Below are 15,598 nucleotides of genomic sequence, written 5' to 3'. Positions count from 1 at the left end.
TACATTATGGGTATAACGATCCAGCATTTTTGGAGCTTGACCCATAGTAGAGGCAAGATATCAGGATATCCTCTCCTGCTTTGATTTTTACCATTCAAAATTCAATCTGTCGGTGAGTCTTCCAAATGTGTGAAAGTATTGGAGTGCATCCTAAAGTATAAGTAGGCTACAGTAGTATTTTCACCAAAAAGTACTAAAAAAGTAAAAGTACTTAATATGCAGAATGACCCCTTACAGAGTGTAACATTATTATAAAAGACACTATGAAAGTAACTAAAGCTCTCCGACAAATGTAATAAATGGAAAAAGTACAGAATTCGCCTCTAAATTGTAGTGGAGTATGAGTATCCATACAAGGAAAGGGTTGCACTCAGAAATATACAGTAGAAGTGTAAAGTTCCATAAAATGGAAATACTCAGGCAAAGAACAAGTACCTAAAATGTATACTTAAGCACAGTACTTGGCTGCATTACACCAGTGCTGTAGGGAGTGTATAGACAAACAATCACGCCCTCCACTACTTTCTATTGCACAAAAAGCCGCTGTTGTTGCGTTCACAACTGTCCTGCTGTCTGTTTCCACGTGTTCCAGCCTTTTCTACAGCCCCTCCCCTTCTGCTCCAAGCCTCTCCTCCCATTGGCCGAGCCTCCTGCCACTCAGCGAGGGGGGCGGTGTCGGACCCCGCCCTCCTCGTTGCTTGACAGTTCTGTCCCGACGTCACCCGGTTCCGTCCCAACACGGAAATAAAGTATGTCCAACGGCTGCGTTGCTGTTATTATGGTTTTAAAGTGGCACTGCTAAGCGTAGCTTTCACCGTGTTTAAGGACTACGCGCGCGGCTTGTTTGCGATGTTCAACGGTTGGTGCGGACTAACTTTGTGACAGATGGACGCTCGCGCTGGAAATGGAGAGAGAGTTCGACCTCTGTTGTTAGTTCAATAGAGCTCCGTTTGTTCAGAGCCATGAAACAAAGAGTGTTGGGGGTCATGGGGGCTCTGGGACGCCTGCTGCTGTCTCTCCTCCTGCTGTCCTGGGACGGCAAGCTGTTTCAGGTATAAAGTGTGTCACGTTAAACTGTGCGTGGGGTGTTCCTGTTGTTGTTGTTGTTAATACTGATTGGGTCTTGCTATTTATGCGTAGCACGGACCGCAACTGGCATCCCACTGCGCTTCTGTGTCTATTTCAGGCTCGAGTAAAGTTGCCGTGATATGATGATAGGACGTTGAGTGCAAGTTGCCTGAAGAAAGTTAATACTGCCTCTGTGTGTGTGTTTGCGCGTGCGTGCATGCATTGAGCGTCTTTTTTGCTCGTCTTCTTGACTCAAGAGTTTGCAATGGTGTGCTCGTACCACACACAGTGTTGCCATTTGCCACCCGTTGGTGGGTAAATATGGGAGTGGTGAACACACACACGTTCTCAGCATTGAGTATAAGTGTATACGTGTTGGGAGGAGGGGGGGGGGGTGGTAGGTAAGGATAAGGATAAGGATATCCTGCTATATGAGGAACACGGTATAATTATGAGAGCAGAGCTGGTCTGTCGACCCACTCACACATCCACATCCACAGAGTCCACACACAAGCTGTAGTCCAGCTGTGCTGAAATCACAGATACATGACACTACACCTGGCTTAAAGTCTTTCTTTCTCTCTCTCTCCCCCTCTCCTCCTGGCGGCCCATCAGGTTGGAGGGGTCAGATCTGTCACCCTCCCAGAATCCCTCCTGTTCGTCTCCACAATGGACGGTAGTCTGCATGCTGTCTCCAAACAGTCAGGAGACATCAAGTGGACCCTCAGAGAAGGTTCATTACACATAGACGTCAACACTGTTTCATGAATTTCTAATTCTATTCTAACATATTTCTCATTAAATCTTTCTTTGATTTCTTTCAGACCCTATTATTCAAGTACCTGTCTACCTCACAGAGTGAGTAACACACAAATACATGCAAGTACTCATACAAATAAAGGACTGAATGTTGTTTTGTGAACAACAAAGTATTGAATGCTGTCATGTAACAAAAGTAGGCAGATGTGTAGTCTTGTGTACTTATTCTTGGATTAGTTAGTTCCTTTACATTATTTTATTCATGCTTGGACAGCTGCATTTTTTTGGGATTTTTTTTTTTTTTTTGACTCAAACTAAAGTATTTGAAAGGTACTGGATAAAGTATTGGTGCTGAAAGAGGTAAAAGGAATTTAAATATATTTCAAATAATCACTGGACTGCTGTGTGAATATTCTTGTTTTGTAGGCCGGGTTTTCTCCCAGACCCCAATGATGGCAGTTTGTATGTCCTGGGCGGCAAACACAAGGAAGGCCTGATGGTAAACAATGCAGTGTGTGTGTGTGTTTGTGTGTGTGTTTGTGTGTGTCGGTTTCACCGTATGACCCCCCCCCCATTGTTTGGATGTACCCACAGAAACTGCCCTTCACCATCCCAGAACTGGTTCAGTCGGCTCCCTGCAGGAGCTCTGATGGTATCCTCTACACAGGTGAGACATTGTGTGTTTGTGAGAGGTGAAAGAAACGAGACATGTGCATATATGACATACTTCAATGCTGTTTGTTAATATTCGTGTGCATGTGTGTGTTTATGTGCACATGAAGGTAAAAAGCAGGATGTGTGGTTTGTGGTGGATCCTGAGACGGGCGAGAAGCAAACCAGTTTAACCACCTCCTCCTCCGAATCCATCTGCCCTAACACTCCCCTGCTCTACATTGGTCGCACAGGTATGTCATGCTCACTAACATGCACACAGTTAAACCATTTATTTATGTCCAAATAAAGAAGAACAATACAAGCACACAAATATTAAAGGAGAATACATTGACAACACGGTAGGCCTACTCAGTTTACAAGGTAGCTGAGACAACACAGTGCTTGGGAAGCTGTTTATCCTCCTTTTTTTTTGGCCGTCCCAAGTTTCTGAATCCCCCCTACGAACAACGTACGAGTGTGTCTTCCAAATATAAGAACTAAGTTAGTTTGGTCCAGTGCTACAGACATGAGGACACAATAAAGTCCACAGTAAAACAATAAAAAAACAATAATCATAACTTGCACAATAAGACCACAACATACTCCTAATAAAACACACTTTGTGGTCGTCTATTTGTCCCTCCCCAAAGTGCAGCGCTCAGTGCAGAATAGACATCTTTCACTCTTGTCGATGAACAGTATTCTCATGCTTGCTGCGTTACTGTTTATTCTCCACAGAATACATGGTCACCATGTTTGACACCAAGACACAGGAGCTGCGGTGGAACGCTACGTACAATGATTACTCTGCTCCACCTTACGATGACAAACAGGACTACAGTACGTCTCACTCGCACACATCCCTGCACACACATTCAGTTACTTAGCCGGATTACTTCAATGTCAATATGAGCTGATAACACAGAACCTGCTTTGTAATAAGCAAACTGAAGTATTTGGTTAGCTGTATGTCTAGAACAGGTTTGAGGAGAATAACAGTAGTATTGTATGGAGTCTCTTCACGTCATTAAATAAAATATATCAGTCAATACTAAGGATTGTTTTATTCTTTAAAGGTCAAGCATCTACTTGACTTTAAAGATCCTCTACACAGGATTCAGAGCATCAATATAGCTGTATGCTAAGTAAACATATAGTGGAGTAATGTCTACCTGAGCAGAGAAAGAAGTCGCTCTCCCTCTGTTTGAGTTGTAATCCGAGTTTCTCTGTTCTTTGTCTGCATATCCGGGCTGGCCGTCCTAACCAACGGCATCGCGGAGAAAGCGTAGCACCCGACCTCCGGTTTCCCCCCCTCAGGGTTAACATATAGTTTGCTTTGTCAGCACTGTTGCCGTCGTTTGCACTGTTTGCGCTTTTAGCTGTGAGCTGTCGGCTCAGCTTTCGCCATGTTGAGAGCCTCGGGGCGGTAATCCCTCTGCTCTCAACATCGCATTTAGTACCTTTTAGATGTCCACCCATCTGACACCGTCAAAGGATTTTAGTCCAATAAAGTTTGACGTTCATAGCTTGTTACAGATCTGTCTCCAGGAACTCTTCAAAGGATTTCTCAACATTGTGAAATAGAGCATTTTGAATCTTATTCCTATTTGCTCAATAACTACTGCACTTATTTGAATTAACCAAAAATCTGGAACATGCATTTCATAATTGTCTGTCAGACTGTATTTTGACACATATTTTGTTTGAGATATAGATTTAAAATGTGTAAATATGCATGCGAGTGCTTTCTAGCTTGATATTTCTATTTAAAACAACCAGACTTTGTTCATTTGAAACCTGCGAGAATGTGTGAAATCTCTTGAAGCAACTCAAAGATGTGACATTCCAACTTGTCCAAAACTGACCTGTGCTGCCTGTTGCTCTTCCAGAGATGGCCCATCTTGTGTCGAGTGGTGATGGTCTCGTTGTGACCGTTGACAGAGAGACAGGTAGGGGGAGGTGTGTGGTTTTTACTATGTGAAGATCTGGTCACCTTTTTATTAGTGCTTCTTTGCTTCCACCTCTTCTTCCTCGTAAGACTTTGAGTGTTGTGTGTGTGTGTGTGTGTGTGTGATTTTTTTGTCTTCCAGGTGACGTCTTGTGGAGTCAGAACTATGGGTCGCCCGTCGTAGGGGTCTACCTGTACTCTGGCGACTCACTGAGACACGCCCCTCACCTGTCGCTGGCCATGGAAACGCTGCGCTTCCTCACCTTCTCCTCTGCCAACAAACAGGAGGACGCACACTCGACATTGAAGTGGAGCTATCAGTTTGTGAAAGAGCAAGCCAGCGCACAAGCACAACTCGTGTAAGAGAAATTGTGAATACATGCATTCAAAAAAAAAACATAATTTATCAGAGCGGTAACTAGAAGGCTCTCGGCCAACACTTGCTCCGACAACCTTACTTTAATTTGAAGTTAAGTTAAGTGAGGTGTCTTGACATACACATTTAACGGACAAGAGACCAAGAACTGCTGACTCCGTTGTTTTCTCTATTCAGGCTGCATTAGATGTCACGCTCACTCATCCACTTACTGCAGACTAAAAGAATAAGCTGTGGTAAAAACTTTGTTAAACTGTTGGCTGGAACTAAGTTTGAGGTGTCTGGTAATATGTTTTAAGGGACAAAGCCAGACAATCAGAAACTAGAAAGTATTTCCTGTGGCAATAGTTTAATAAATAAACTAGTCTGTTTCATCATCTGTTCAATTCATTATTAATGTGGCAATCCCAAGATCCAATCAGTTATTTCTTGTCCTGAGACCAATCAGTTCATTCCATTTGATTCAAATACGTTTTATACATTTTTGAGGAAATAATAAATCAACAGTTGGCTGAGAGAATAACCTGACTTTGTCTCCTCATTAAGACCCACTCTCTATGTAGGGAAATTGGACTCCCACCTCTACGCCTTCACTTCCCTCGTCCACCATGGAGTCTCGTTAGTGGTGAGTTTAGACGTGTAATCTTTTTGTGTGTTGGACGCACCTGATCTGATACATGTGACCGATTTGTGCTTCTTGTTGCCGTGACAGCCTCGGGGACTGACCTTGGCTCGAATCGAGGGTCCGTTGACGACCGGAGTGACGCTCAGTGAGCGAGGGGAGTGTGAGATCACACCGTTCACTGATGTGCGCTATCCAGCAGGAAGCACAAACAGCCGGAAAAACCACTGGCTGCTAATAGGTAATCACACACACACACACGCACACACACACACACACACAAACACACACACACACACACACACACACACACACACACACACACACACACACACACACACACACACTGGATGTCATCCAATAGCAATGACAACTTCATGCCAGCTGGATGGCTGTTCTAACTAAACAATTCTATGTAATTCACAACTAAGTTTCCTGGTTCCTTACAGCCATAACAAACTATGAATATGTGTATTCTGTAAAGATTGTTTCCAAACCACAGAGTCATTATCATGGTTCTGTGTTTTCTTGTAAAACATTTTCTTGTAAAACACATATTTATAATATATATATAATAAGAAAAAGCTTAATTTTATTTATTTTTTAGAAAATCTGTGTTTACTAAGGCCAAAGGGCAGTGGACTGATGATATATGGACACAACCTTAATTTTTTTTAGGATGATAAAAACTGAATAAGTTACAGAGTTATGTTGTATATAGTTATTCTAAAAAGCTAGGAAATCTGTGTGCTCAGTTCTGGTATTTTAACTTTGACTGTTGAAACTGGACGGTGACTTAATCCAGCGACAGAAAAGCGGATCATTCCGATGTTTTGTCTAAAATATATAAAAATGGTTCCATTTTGTTTAGTAAGATAAAACTAGGTATTGATTTTGTAAATATGGATGATACACAAAGCACAACAAACATACATGAATGAATGAAGGAATAAGGACTTTAAGCAAAAAGCAAATAAGAAACCAAACAAATAAATGAGGTAATGGGATGATCAGTAAAACGGGGCAAATGAAATATTACACACGGTACATACAATAATACCTCATTGGCTCAATAAACACACTGTTTTCTAGTAGGTCCTCTGTTTAAGATGTAGGGGTTTAACAATACAGACAAAGAGGCCAGCAGTTAGATAGTTTTCCGAAAGCCCATATCATATATTGGCCTTTTTACTTGTTGCCAACAGTGTCTTTAGGAGGTAGGTATCATCTGCAGGTATCATCAGGGAGAAGTCCAGGGTGTTTGAGGTGGTTGTTGCTACTTCCTTCCGGAATGTCTGAATATAGGGGACAAAACCAGAAAACATGAGCATGATCAAGCATGGTTTATCCACATTCCCTCCAGCAGCATAGCTGAGTGTCACTTTGTTTCGACTTGTGTTTGGGAGAGATATAAAAACAAATCAAGTTTTACCAACAGATGTCACTCCAGGCCTGTGACTTGGTGGAGGACGACTGTGTTTCCCGGGCATTCAGCAACAAATCTTCAGTTATTTCAATGTCAAGTATTGAGATGAAACGAGCGAATATCACAATCATTTTAAGTGTCCTCACTTTGTGTTCAGCATGAAAGCAGTAACTCTGGCTAAAGAAGAAAGGTCACAAAATCCCCTAAACTAAAATATCTCTCTTTGATTTACTGACGAGAGAAAAGAAAGTGACCAGAAACACAGTCACTCAAGCGGCTCTGAATATCTCCTGAATGTGTTTAGGTCATCACGAGCTCCCTCCAGTGGCTCACACCACCATGCTGAGGGATTTCCCAGTCAGCCTGCAGCGTTCTGGTGAGGCAGTCATCCCCCCTCGACCTTCTGCCTCGTCTCCCTCGCCTGCCTCCTACGACCATCAGCGCTACGTGAGTCACGGCTGCAGTCTACAGCTGAGAGTCACAGCAATGATATCAGACAGTAACCCTCTTCCCTCATGTTGTCACTGTCTACCACAGCAGCTGTGTCAGAGACCGAAGAAATAATGGGATAAACTACTAAATCCACTTTCATTGTGAACTGCTTTACAGACAACACTGAGGACGAACACGGATAAAAACAAGTCATTAAACCTCATTATATTTCCGTTGTTTCTCATCCCGCTTGTCTTATTGTGTCCTTCAGTTCCAGACTGGTAGCCGCAGCGCCACTAATGTTGACAGAGGAGGGGGTGATGGGAGGTCGACAGGACAGGCCCAGAGGCCGGACGCTGTGCTGCCCGTCTATATGACTCAGGACCGTCTGACTCTGGCTGTTCTGACGCTGCTGCTGGGAGGATGGCTGGCCTTCGCGCTCACGTACCCCGTTGTGAGTTTGTGTCTTATGTCTGTCTGGTGTTTAGACGCATGTGTTTTTAACGTTTAAAAAAGGGGCTCTGATGTCTTCAGAGGACAGAAATGTCACGTCAAAAAACTGCCCTAGAATTATTTATAGATAATTTTTTCCACTTTCACTGAGATAAATCTTTTTAAACCAACGTCAGTCCTGATCATAACTACCAAAATATACTAAAATAAGGATCTGTACGGGCTACACAGTTAATTATAGGAGCTGAGGCTCAACTTCCAAAATTAAAAACACACACCTTTGCAAAATGTTTGCCATGTGCATTCACACATCCAAATTAAAAAGCTAAAAATGTCCCTAGTGATGCTTGTGTGTTTAAGATGCAGTTTTATTCTCAACGATATGAACAAAAGGTGGCAAACTGCACCGGTATCAAACAGCAGTGATGGTACAAGCAGGAGATAGAGGTATCCTGTGGCGTTCTTGTTTTTCTATGAGTGGATTTGTTCATCTCGTGCACACTTACAAGGATGCACATGGATGCGTGTGCACAAATGAGTGATAAATAGACAGTTGTGCAAATGGTTTAACACTATTCCACTGATCAGGTTTGAGTATGTGGTGGAAACCCAACAAAATGTGCAGCAATGCACCAGAAAAGCAGGGAAGAAGAAGAACGATGGCTATTGAACATTGATGTAAACAAGGAAATGCATTTGTTGGGCTTGAAGGATTCAGAAAATGTGTTTTGGTGAGTGTCAATGAACTTAACTGTTGATTGTCTAAAAGAAAACTCCACACTTAACTGGAGCTGCAACCTCTTTTTGGCTGCGTTTTAGTTTTGTCTGTTGAGGCTGCTCTCAGTGAAGTAATCGGAGTAGAAACCATCATGAACTGTGGTTTTCTCACTGTAATAATACGACAAAGCTCTATGTGATGTCTCTTGTGTTATGTACTTGACTTATTATTATCAGAAATAAGGGGAGAAAAAGTAAAACCTGAAATGAAAAATACATTCAACAATACATGTTGTTCTGTTCAAACCAAATCCTGTGCACAGATGCACTATTCTTAGACTATGAAACTCGGCACTCAGTGTCTCATGCCAATATTTGTAAATTCATGCTTTATTTAGCTTATCTAATGGAGCCAAATGTGTTGCTAAAATAATGCTCATGAGGCAACATGTACCCGAATGCCCCGTCTGTCTGTTGTCAGTCTTTTAAGACTTTTCTCTCTCAACCTTTGGGCTGAATGTTATTTGCTGGGTTTTTATTGACAGTGCTGCTCTATATAAGAGTTCTATAATCTTACAAATCTCTCTCAAAGAAGAGCTCCTGTTCAACACGGATCTCTCTAACGGCCTCTTCCAACAGCGTTTAATGTGCTCTGTATCTGTGCGTGTTTCTGCAGCGTGCAGCTCATCAGCTGAAAGCTCAACGGCAGCTGGAGGAGGCTTTTGAGTCTCGTCTCCAGCGCATGCAGACAAACATGCAGACGGTGACCTCGGTCTCTTCAGACGCAACTCTTTCTACTGACACAAACCTCTCCAGTGGTAAGCAACTTGTTCCCCTGTTATGCTTTATTCCCTGTATTTAATGACCTGTGGGTCCAGTTCAATGATGAACATTCTCCTTTGCATTGCACTTGAGAAATTAAGGATTTTTAAAATGAATAGTGTTGAGGCAGCAGGTTTTCTCAAAGCCTAGAAATCTTGAATATGTTATTCACACCTTGGTTGACTTGGGTACAGAAAAAAAAAAGACACAATCATACTGATAATCTTCACTTTTCTGTATCCAGATACTCCGCCTGCCGACCCTCCACCTAGTCCTCACACTCAAAGCAGCAGCACCGATAAAAATGGCACCGCCGGACACAAACCCACAGCAGGTAACGTTTCAACATCAAAATTGTTTTATTTCCTTCTGTCCCGCACCACTAAGATGAAATTAATATCTTGCTGCTTCATTCTTCCTTCCCTACGTCTCTCAGAAGGAAACAGTGAGGAGGTTCAGGTGGGTAAAATCTCCTTCACGCCGTCTGATGTGCTCGGACACGGCACCGCGGGAACCTTTGTCTTCAGGTACAGTATTTATATTTCAACACAGCGCTGTTACGACAGCTAAGTGCAGAACAGGTGTACTTTACTCTTCTGTCAGGCATTTTCCAACATATTACAATATTGATTCCTCACCATTCAGTCAGAATTAGTTTATTACCATTTTATTTGGTTGTCACAGCAGGTTACAAATAGCATTAATGATGACTCATGCACTATTCACTTGTCCCATTAAGTCGTGACAGTGAGTCAGCATGCACAACACCAGGACCCTGAAACTGAAGCAGCTAAATGGATCTCATGGTTTTTTTTTAAACCATTGTAGAAATCAAACTAAATATTTATGGTGTGGAAAATAGTACTAACAAAACATATCCACAGATTTGAGTTAATGGGCTAAACCATAAAAACAACCCACTTCATTTCTTCTATAAACTAAATTGTTCTGATGCACGTACAGTACTGAGCATAAAGTGTCATGGCCGTCTGTTTTGGGGACTTTAGGGGTAATTTCGATGGACGCCACGTAGCGGTGAAGCGAATACTGCCGGAGTGTTTCGAGGTAGCAGAGCGCGAGGTGCAGCTCCTCCGAGAGTCGGACACTCACCCGAACGTCATCCGATACTTCTGCACAGAGAGAGACCGCCTCTTCACGTACATCGCCATCGAGCTGTGCGCTGCCACCCTGCAACAGGTCAGCACTGTAGGGCCTCGTCAGTTGACTTCCTGTTATTGTTATTGTTATTGTTATCAAGTTATCTGTTAAAGGCTCTGAGCAGCCACACAGGTGTTTTTCTCAGGACTGTGTGGGCGTGACTAGACTGTAAGTGATTGACGTCTTCCTGAGTCTCCTGTTAGCTTTGTTGCACCTTTTTATTCTCTTTCGGATCCACAGCAGCGGTTTCTAATTTTTCTGTGTTAAACGTTAAGTAAAAACAAACACTGACAACATACAGACACAAAATAACATATCTAAAGTCAAAAGCAATCACAATATCCATTACCTTGAACAATTCATCAAACAAAACATTATAGCAGGTGGTGTTATTCCTCTTGTATGCCCCCCCCCCCCTCTCCCCCCCCTTATTAGTTTCAGATATTTCTTCTCATTTGTTTAACATAAGTAATGAGTTCCACTGACTGGAGGCTCTTTAAATGAGTTCCTTGGCAAGGAAGTAGAAGATGGCCCATGGGGACATTTGTAGATGATTATGCGTTAGACCTGTCTGTACAAGTCTGGTTTACCACCATGATTGCATTGCTGGCAACTATTAGAATCCATGACAGACTGCGGTGCATCTTTGCCACAGTTTGAAATAGCAGCGAAGAGCCAGCCTTGCGGCTCTATTTCGTGTGAGCAAGTAGTTTTTAATATCTTCTTTTTGCAGCAGAGGACCACGCAATCATACAAGAACCTGTTCGATGGGAACCAATTACAATTACACGTTTATCATTCTTATTGGTCGATGGAGATTTGGGACGTCAATCCCCATCAAAGCATCGCTGCACCTTCAACATGAGCAGAAGTCATAATCAGTCAGAGTGACTAAAAGCAGCTGTGTGGGTGTTCACAGGTTGTAATAACAAAATAAAACGTGTTTGTTGTGTGTCTCTGTTCTCTGCAGTACGTGGAGGATCCGTCTTGCTTTCCTGAGCTGAATCCTATAACTCTGCTGGGACAGACCATGTGTGGCCTCTCACACCTCCACTCACTCAACATAGGTCTGAGATACACACACACATATAGACTATACATGTACACACCTTTCTTTATTTGTTTCTAAATTATTTCCCCCAGAAACCAGTGCTGCTCAACTTTTGACAGCTAAAATGTTTTTCTGCATTTCCCCTCTTCCTCTTTCTTCTTCGCTCTCCATCGTCTCTCTCCCTTTAGTCCATCGTGACCTGAAGCCTAGAAACATCCTCCTCTCTGGTCCCAGTGCGCTGGGTCGGGTCCGAGCTCTCATCTCTGACTTTGGACTCTGTAAGAAGATCCCAGACGGTCGGAGCAGCTTCTCTTTGCGGTCAGGAATACCAGGAACCGAAGGGTGGATAGCTCCTGAAGTACTGCGGGACACTCCCGGCAACAAACCGGTAACACGCACACACACATTACATATGTAATATATATTTCTTTGAACACTCTAAAGGGGTCACAGTTAGAATAAATGAATAGATGATGGAAGTAGCTTGAGGGTCTGTGATCCAGATTTAAAGTCCCATCATTTGAAGTTGTGGTGCCAATTTGAATGAGACATACTTTGGTATTTTATTTTCAAGAGCATAGACACAATGTCATTTAAAAAGAGTGATTGAAACTTTTTTTGTTTTATTTTCTGTCCTAAATTTACATACAAAACCAAAACTGAGCAGTCCCCAAGATTGAGGAACTCTGAGGTAGAGACCAGTTTTTTGTTTGTATTTTTACGGACAAATTGTGTTTGTTTTCTGATCCGGTGTTTCTCCTCTTCTCTGCACAGACGGCAGCGGTGGACGTCTTCTCGGCAGGCTGTGTGTTCTACTTCGTGGTCAGCAGGGGGCAGCACCCCTTTGGTGATTCATTGAGACGGCAGCTCAACATCCTGTCGGGAGAATATTCACTCTCGCATTTTATGGAGGATATACACGGTGAGAGCGGTCTTTGTGCTTTACGTCTTCACTGGCTTCAGTTCATAGCTTGCTCCAGAATTAAAGCTAGTTTGGCCTTGCACCACCATCTTCAGATCACACCTCAACAATCCAACTTCTTTCCAAGTATCCTCAGTGCTCAGGGATTTTCTTGCTACAAATTCCTTAAATAATCATTTTTTTATGGTTTACATGCAATTTTCTGACATTACCGTAATTGCACAATTACAATAATCACAAAAAAATCAGCTCATGTCACAAACACATGAAACCCTGAAAACTTTCTCCCTCAAATCAGATGACGTCATAGCACAGGATCTGATTGAGCAGATGATCAGTGCCGAGGCCGAGTCGCGGCCCTCCACCGCCTGTGTGCTCAAACATCCGTTCTTCTGGGGCCCCGAGAAGCAGCTGCTCTTTTTCCAGGTGTGTTAAATCTGTTGGCCATGGAGACACAAATCAAGCTGTGCCAGCTGTCTCTCTTGATTAGTAAACTTTGTTTGAGATGGGCAAGTTAAAGTAGCATCAACATGCATGTATGCCCAGATTCACTGTGTTTAGTGCTTATTTACAACACCTGTCCACAGGAGGCTACTACTAGTAACGAGACTACTTGTCATTACTTCCTGGTTTAAAAAATTCCTATTTTTTCTGATAAGCACAGAGCAAAATATGTGCAAGCGGGGTCTGAGTGTGTTTGTGTGCGTTGGTACGTAGGACGTGAGTGACCGAATAGAGAAGGAACCAGCAGACAGTGCGATCGTGGTCAAACTGGAGACTGCAGGGAGAGCAGTGGTTCGAACCAACTGGAGGATGCATATCTCTGTGCCGCTGCAGACAGGTACACGCATTGCATCACATTACTACACTGTTTGAACCTGTGTGCGGGATGACAAAGCCCATCAAATGGTCTGTAATCTCCCTGTGTGCGTTGCAGACTTGAGGCGGTTCAGGACATATAAAGGGAACTCGGTCAGAGATCTGCTGAGAGCCATGAGGAATAAGGTCAGCATGCTTACTGGAACTCTTCTATTTATTTGACACAAGTAGTCAGGCTTTGACACTGTGTATGTTGACGCGTTACAGAAGCATCACTACCACGAGTTGCCACCGGAGGTGCAGGAGACTCTCGGCGAGCTGCCCGACGGCTTCGTCAGCTACTTCACCTCACGCTTTCCACGGTTACTGATGCACACACACGCTGCTCTGCACATCTGCTCCCATGAGAGACTGTTTCACCCCTACTTTCTACCCCCCCACGCCAAATAGCAATAACACGACCCTGCACATTATACCCTGTACACACACTGATGTACAGAAAGTGCCCCTTTATTGCTTTTGTAAAGCCCGCACTGTTTTTTTGGTACAGTGCTGTGAAAAAGTTTTTATATGGCTTGAGTTGTTTTATAGATTCCTTTTATTTTTCTGCAGCTGTTGATCAGGAAACGGTTTTAAGATTAAATTAGAAAGTCCACTCCTCCACTAAAGCTGCATATTTTATTTATATTAATAATAAACAATGTTTTTGAACTACATCTTGACTTGTAACTCCATCAGAATTTTTGTATTCAATTAAATGCAATAGTTCATCAATGTGTTTCCTCTAAACAACTACTGGAGAGAAACGATTCTTAGTTTCAGGTGATTATACACGAATGATAACATAGTTATGACTATTATATTCCATTTCTGCTAATAGATCTCCCGAAATGCGACACACTGATCCTTTTTAAGGTTTGTTTTTTTATTTTCCGGCTAATTAATAGAAAGACAGAGTGGAAAACAAAAGGAGAGAGAGGGGTATGACATGCAACAATTTCATTTTTAAAAGTTTGTCTAAAACTTAGATCATGTTATTTAATATTACATTAAACTAATAGGAAAATGTAATTTATTTTATGATGATATTAATTTGAAATAAATGAAGAAAAAAAACCCGTCATAACAGATTTTCAGGCGTCAAATGCCCTCTGGTTTGGTTCACGCGAGCATATTGTGGAAGGTGATGTTCACCTATTAATAGCTCTGGAGTCCAGATTAAACAGCTCCACAAACCATATGCGAGGGGCACAAACTTTGTCACAGCACTGTAGGTCACACAGACACAGGACTACAGGTTTTTATAAGAGATAAAGCTTGTGTTGCTGTTACAAGGCTCCATGTCGTAGAATAAATCTCTGCTATCCTTTGTACCAGTTAAACAGTTACGTTGCTGCAGTGCTTCTCTCAGCTCCTCTGTAGGAAGTGCCAAAGACTCCACAATATTTGCTTTGCCGTTTGTTTTTATGTATTTGATATGTGTGTCCGAATGTAGCTACACTGACTGAAGAATGTACTGCGGCCTCGTTTCTCACTAAAAAGCAGTACATGAAGCGCCAATAGTCAAATATCATTGGCTCTGTTAAAACCTGGGCGAGTTCTGGGTAAATCAGATTGATCACGAATGTGTGCAGGACGATAATACAACAATGGCAACTACTTCATTTGCCAATTTCATTTAAATGAATATTTTCAACAGAAATGCAATGTATTTCACCACTCCTGAATGTTGGCATTGCTTGAGCTTTTGAGCCTCTTTTCAAATGGCACTAAATGCTCTCAGAGATATGTGAAGTATCTCCCTGTAACCACTGGATGAAGGCTTTTTTCATTGGTCTGCAGTAGAATGAATGATGAAGAATCCAAACTTTTGTACTTTTTTGTGAATGAGTGAATTGAACTGATGCTTTGGGTGTGCCAGAGAATTAATAAATCAAGTGTTGTTAGTTTGTAAATTAAAAAAAAACTGGAAGAGAAGTTTTGTTCTTGGTCTTTACTCTTCTTAGTTTTAAGACCAATGGGTTCATGTTACTTGAAAGAAGAAAGTGACAAACATTTTATTGACTTTATTGTTGGACAAATGTAGAGTATGAGACAATGGGTAAGACTTCACAGTACAACTTAAAATGCTTACTTGGGGGGGGGTGGGGTCCTGCAGAACATGAACACACAACTTTAGCCCAGTTTTGATGGTCTCACATGAGAGATTTGTGCTTTTGTTTGAGCTCTTTCTGGTGTGAAGGACGGCTGGAGAAATATGATGTATGATAATCAGGATTTAGAAAAATGTGAATCACATATAATGACAGTTGTGTGTTTGTTTTTTTTAAACACATTAGCTGAATCTTTTTAGTGTTAAATATTGATAATA

General features: G+C 42.2%; 1 protein-coding gene across 2 annotated transcripts; it reads left to right on the top strand.

Annotated features, from left to right (window-relative positions):
• Positions 1 to 745: 745 nt before the first annotated feature.
• ern2 (endoplasmic reticulum to nucleus signaling 2) lies at positions 746 to 15,191 on the top strand. Of its 2 annotated transcripts, XM_079160259.1 has the most exons (25): positions 746 to 1,052; positions 1,684 to 1,801; positions 1,893 to 1,926; positions 2,254 to 2,326; positions 2,422 to 2,494; positions 2,610 to 2,732; positions 3,220 to 3,321; positions 4,371 to 4,430; positions 4,572 to 4,788; positions 5,352 to 5,430; positions 5,518 to 5,668; positions 7,158 to 7,300; positions 7,557 to 7,739; positions 9,132 to 9,273; positions 9,522 to 9,611; positions 9,714 to 9,804; positions 10,285 to 10,474; positions 11,406 to 11,502; positions 11,675 to 11,874; positions 12,154 to 12,177; positions 12,261 to 12,408; positions 12,707 to 12,834; positions 13,126 to 13,249; positions 13,346 to 13,413; positions 13,495 to 15,191. In XM_079160259.1, the coding sequence occupies exons 1-25, from the start codon at positions 963 to 965 to the stop codon at positions 13,675 to 13,677; spliced, it is 2,931 nt and encodes a 976-aa protein (XP_079016385.1). In that variant the 5' UTR covers positions 746 to 962; the 3' UTR covers positions 13,678 to 15,191. The 2 variants fall into 2 exon arrangements, with proteins under 2 accessions (XP_079016385.1, XP_079016386.1); XM_079160260.1 differs by lacking the exon at positions 12,154 to 12,177.
• The last annotated feature ends 407 nt before the right edge of the window (positions 15,192 to 15,598 follow it).

Source organism: Pholis gunnellus (genome assembly GCF_910591455.1).
Source record: "Pholis gunnellus genome assembly, chromosome: 5".
NCBI classification, from domain to species: domain Eukaryota; kingdom Metazoa; phylum Chordata; class Actinopteri; order Perciformes; family Pholidae; genus Pholis; species Pholis gunnellus.
The sequence above is the reverse complement of the archived record's forward strand: the minus strand, read 5'-3'. Positions and strand labels throughout refer to the sequence as shown.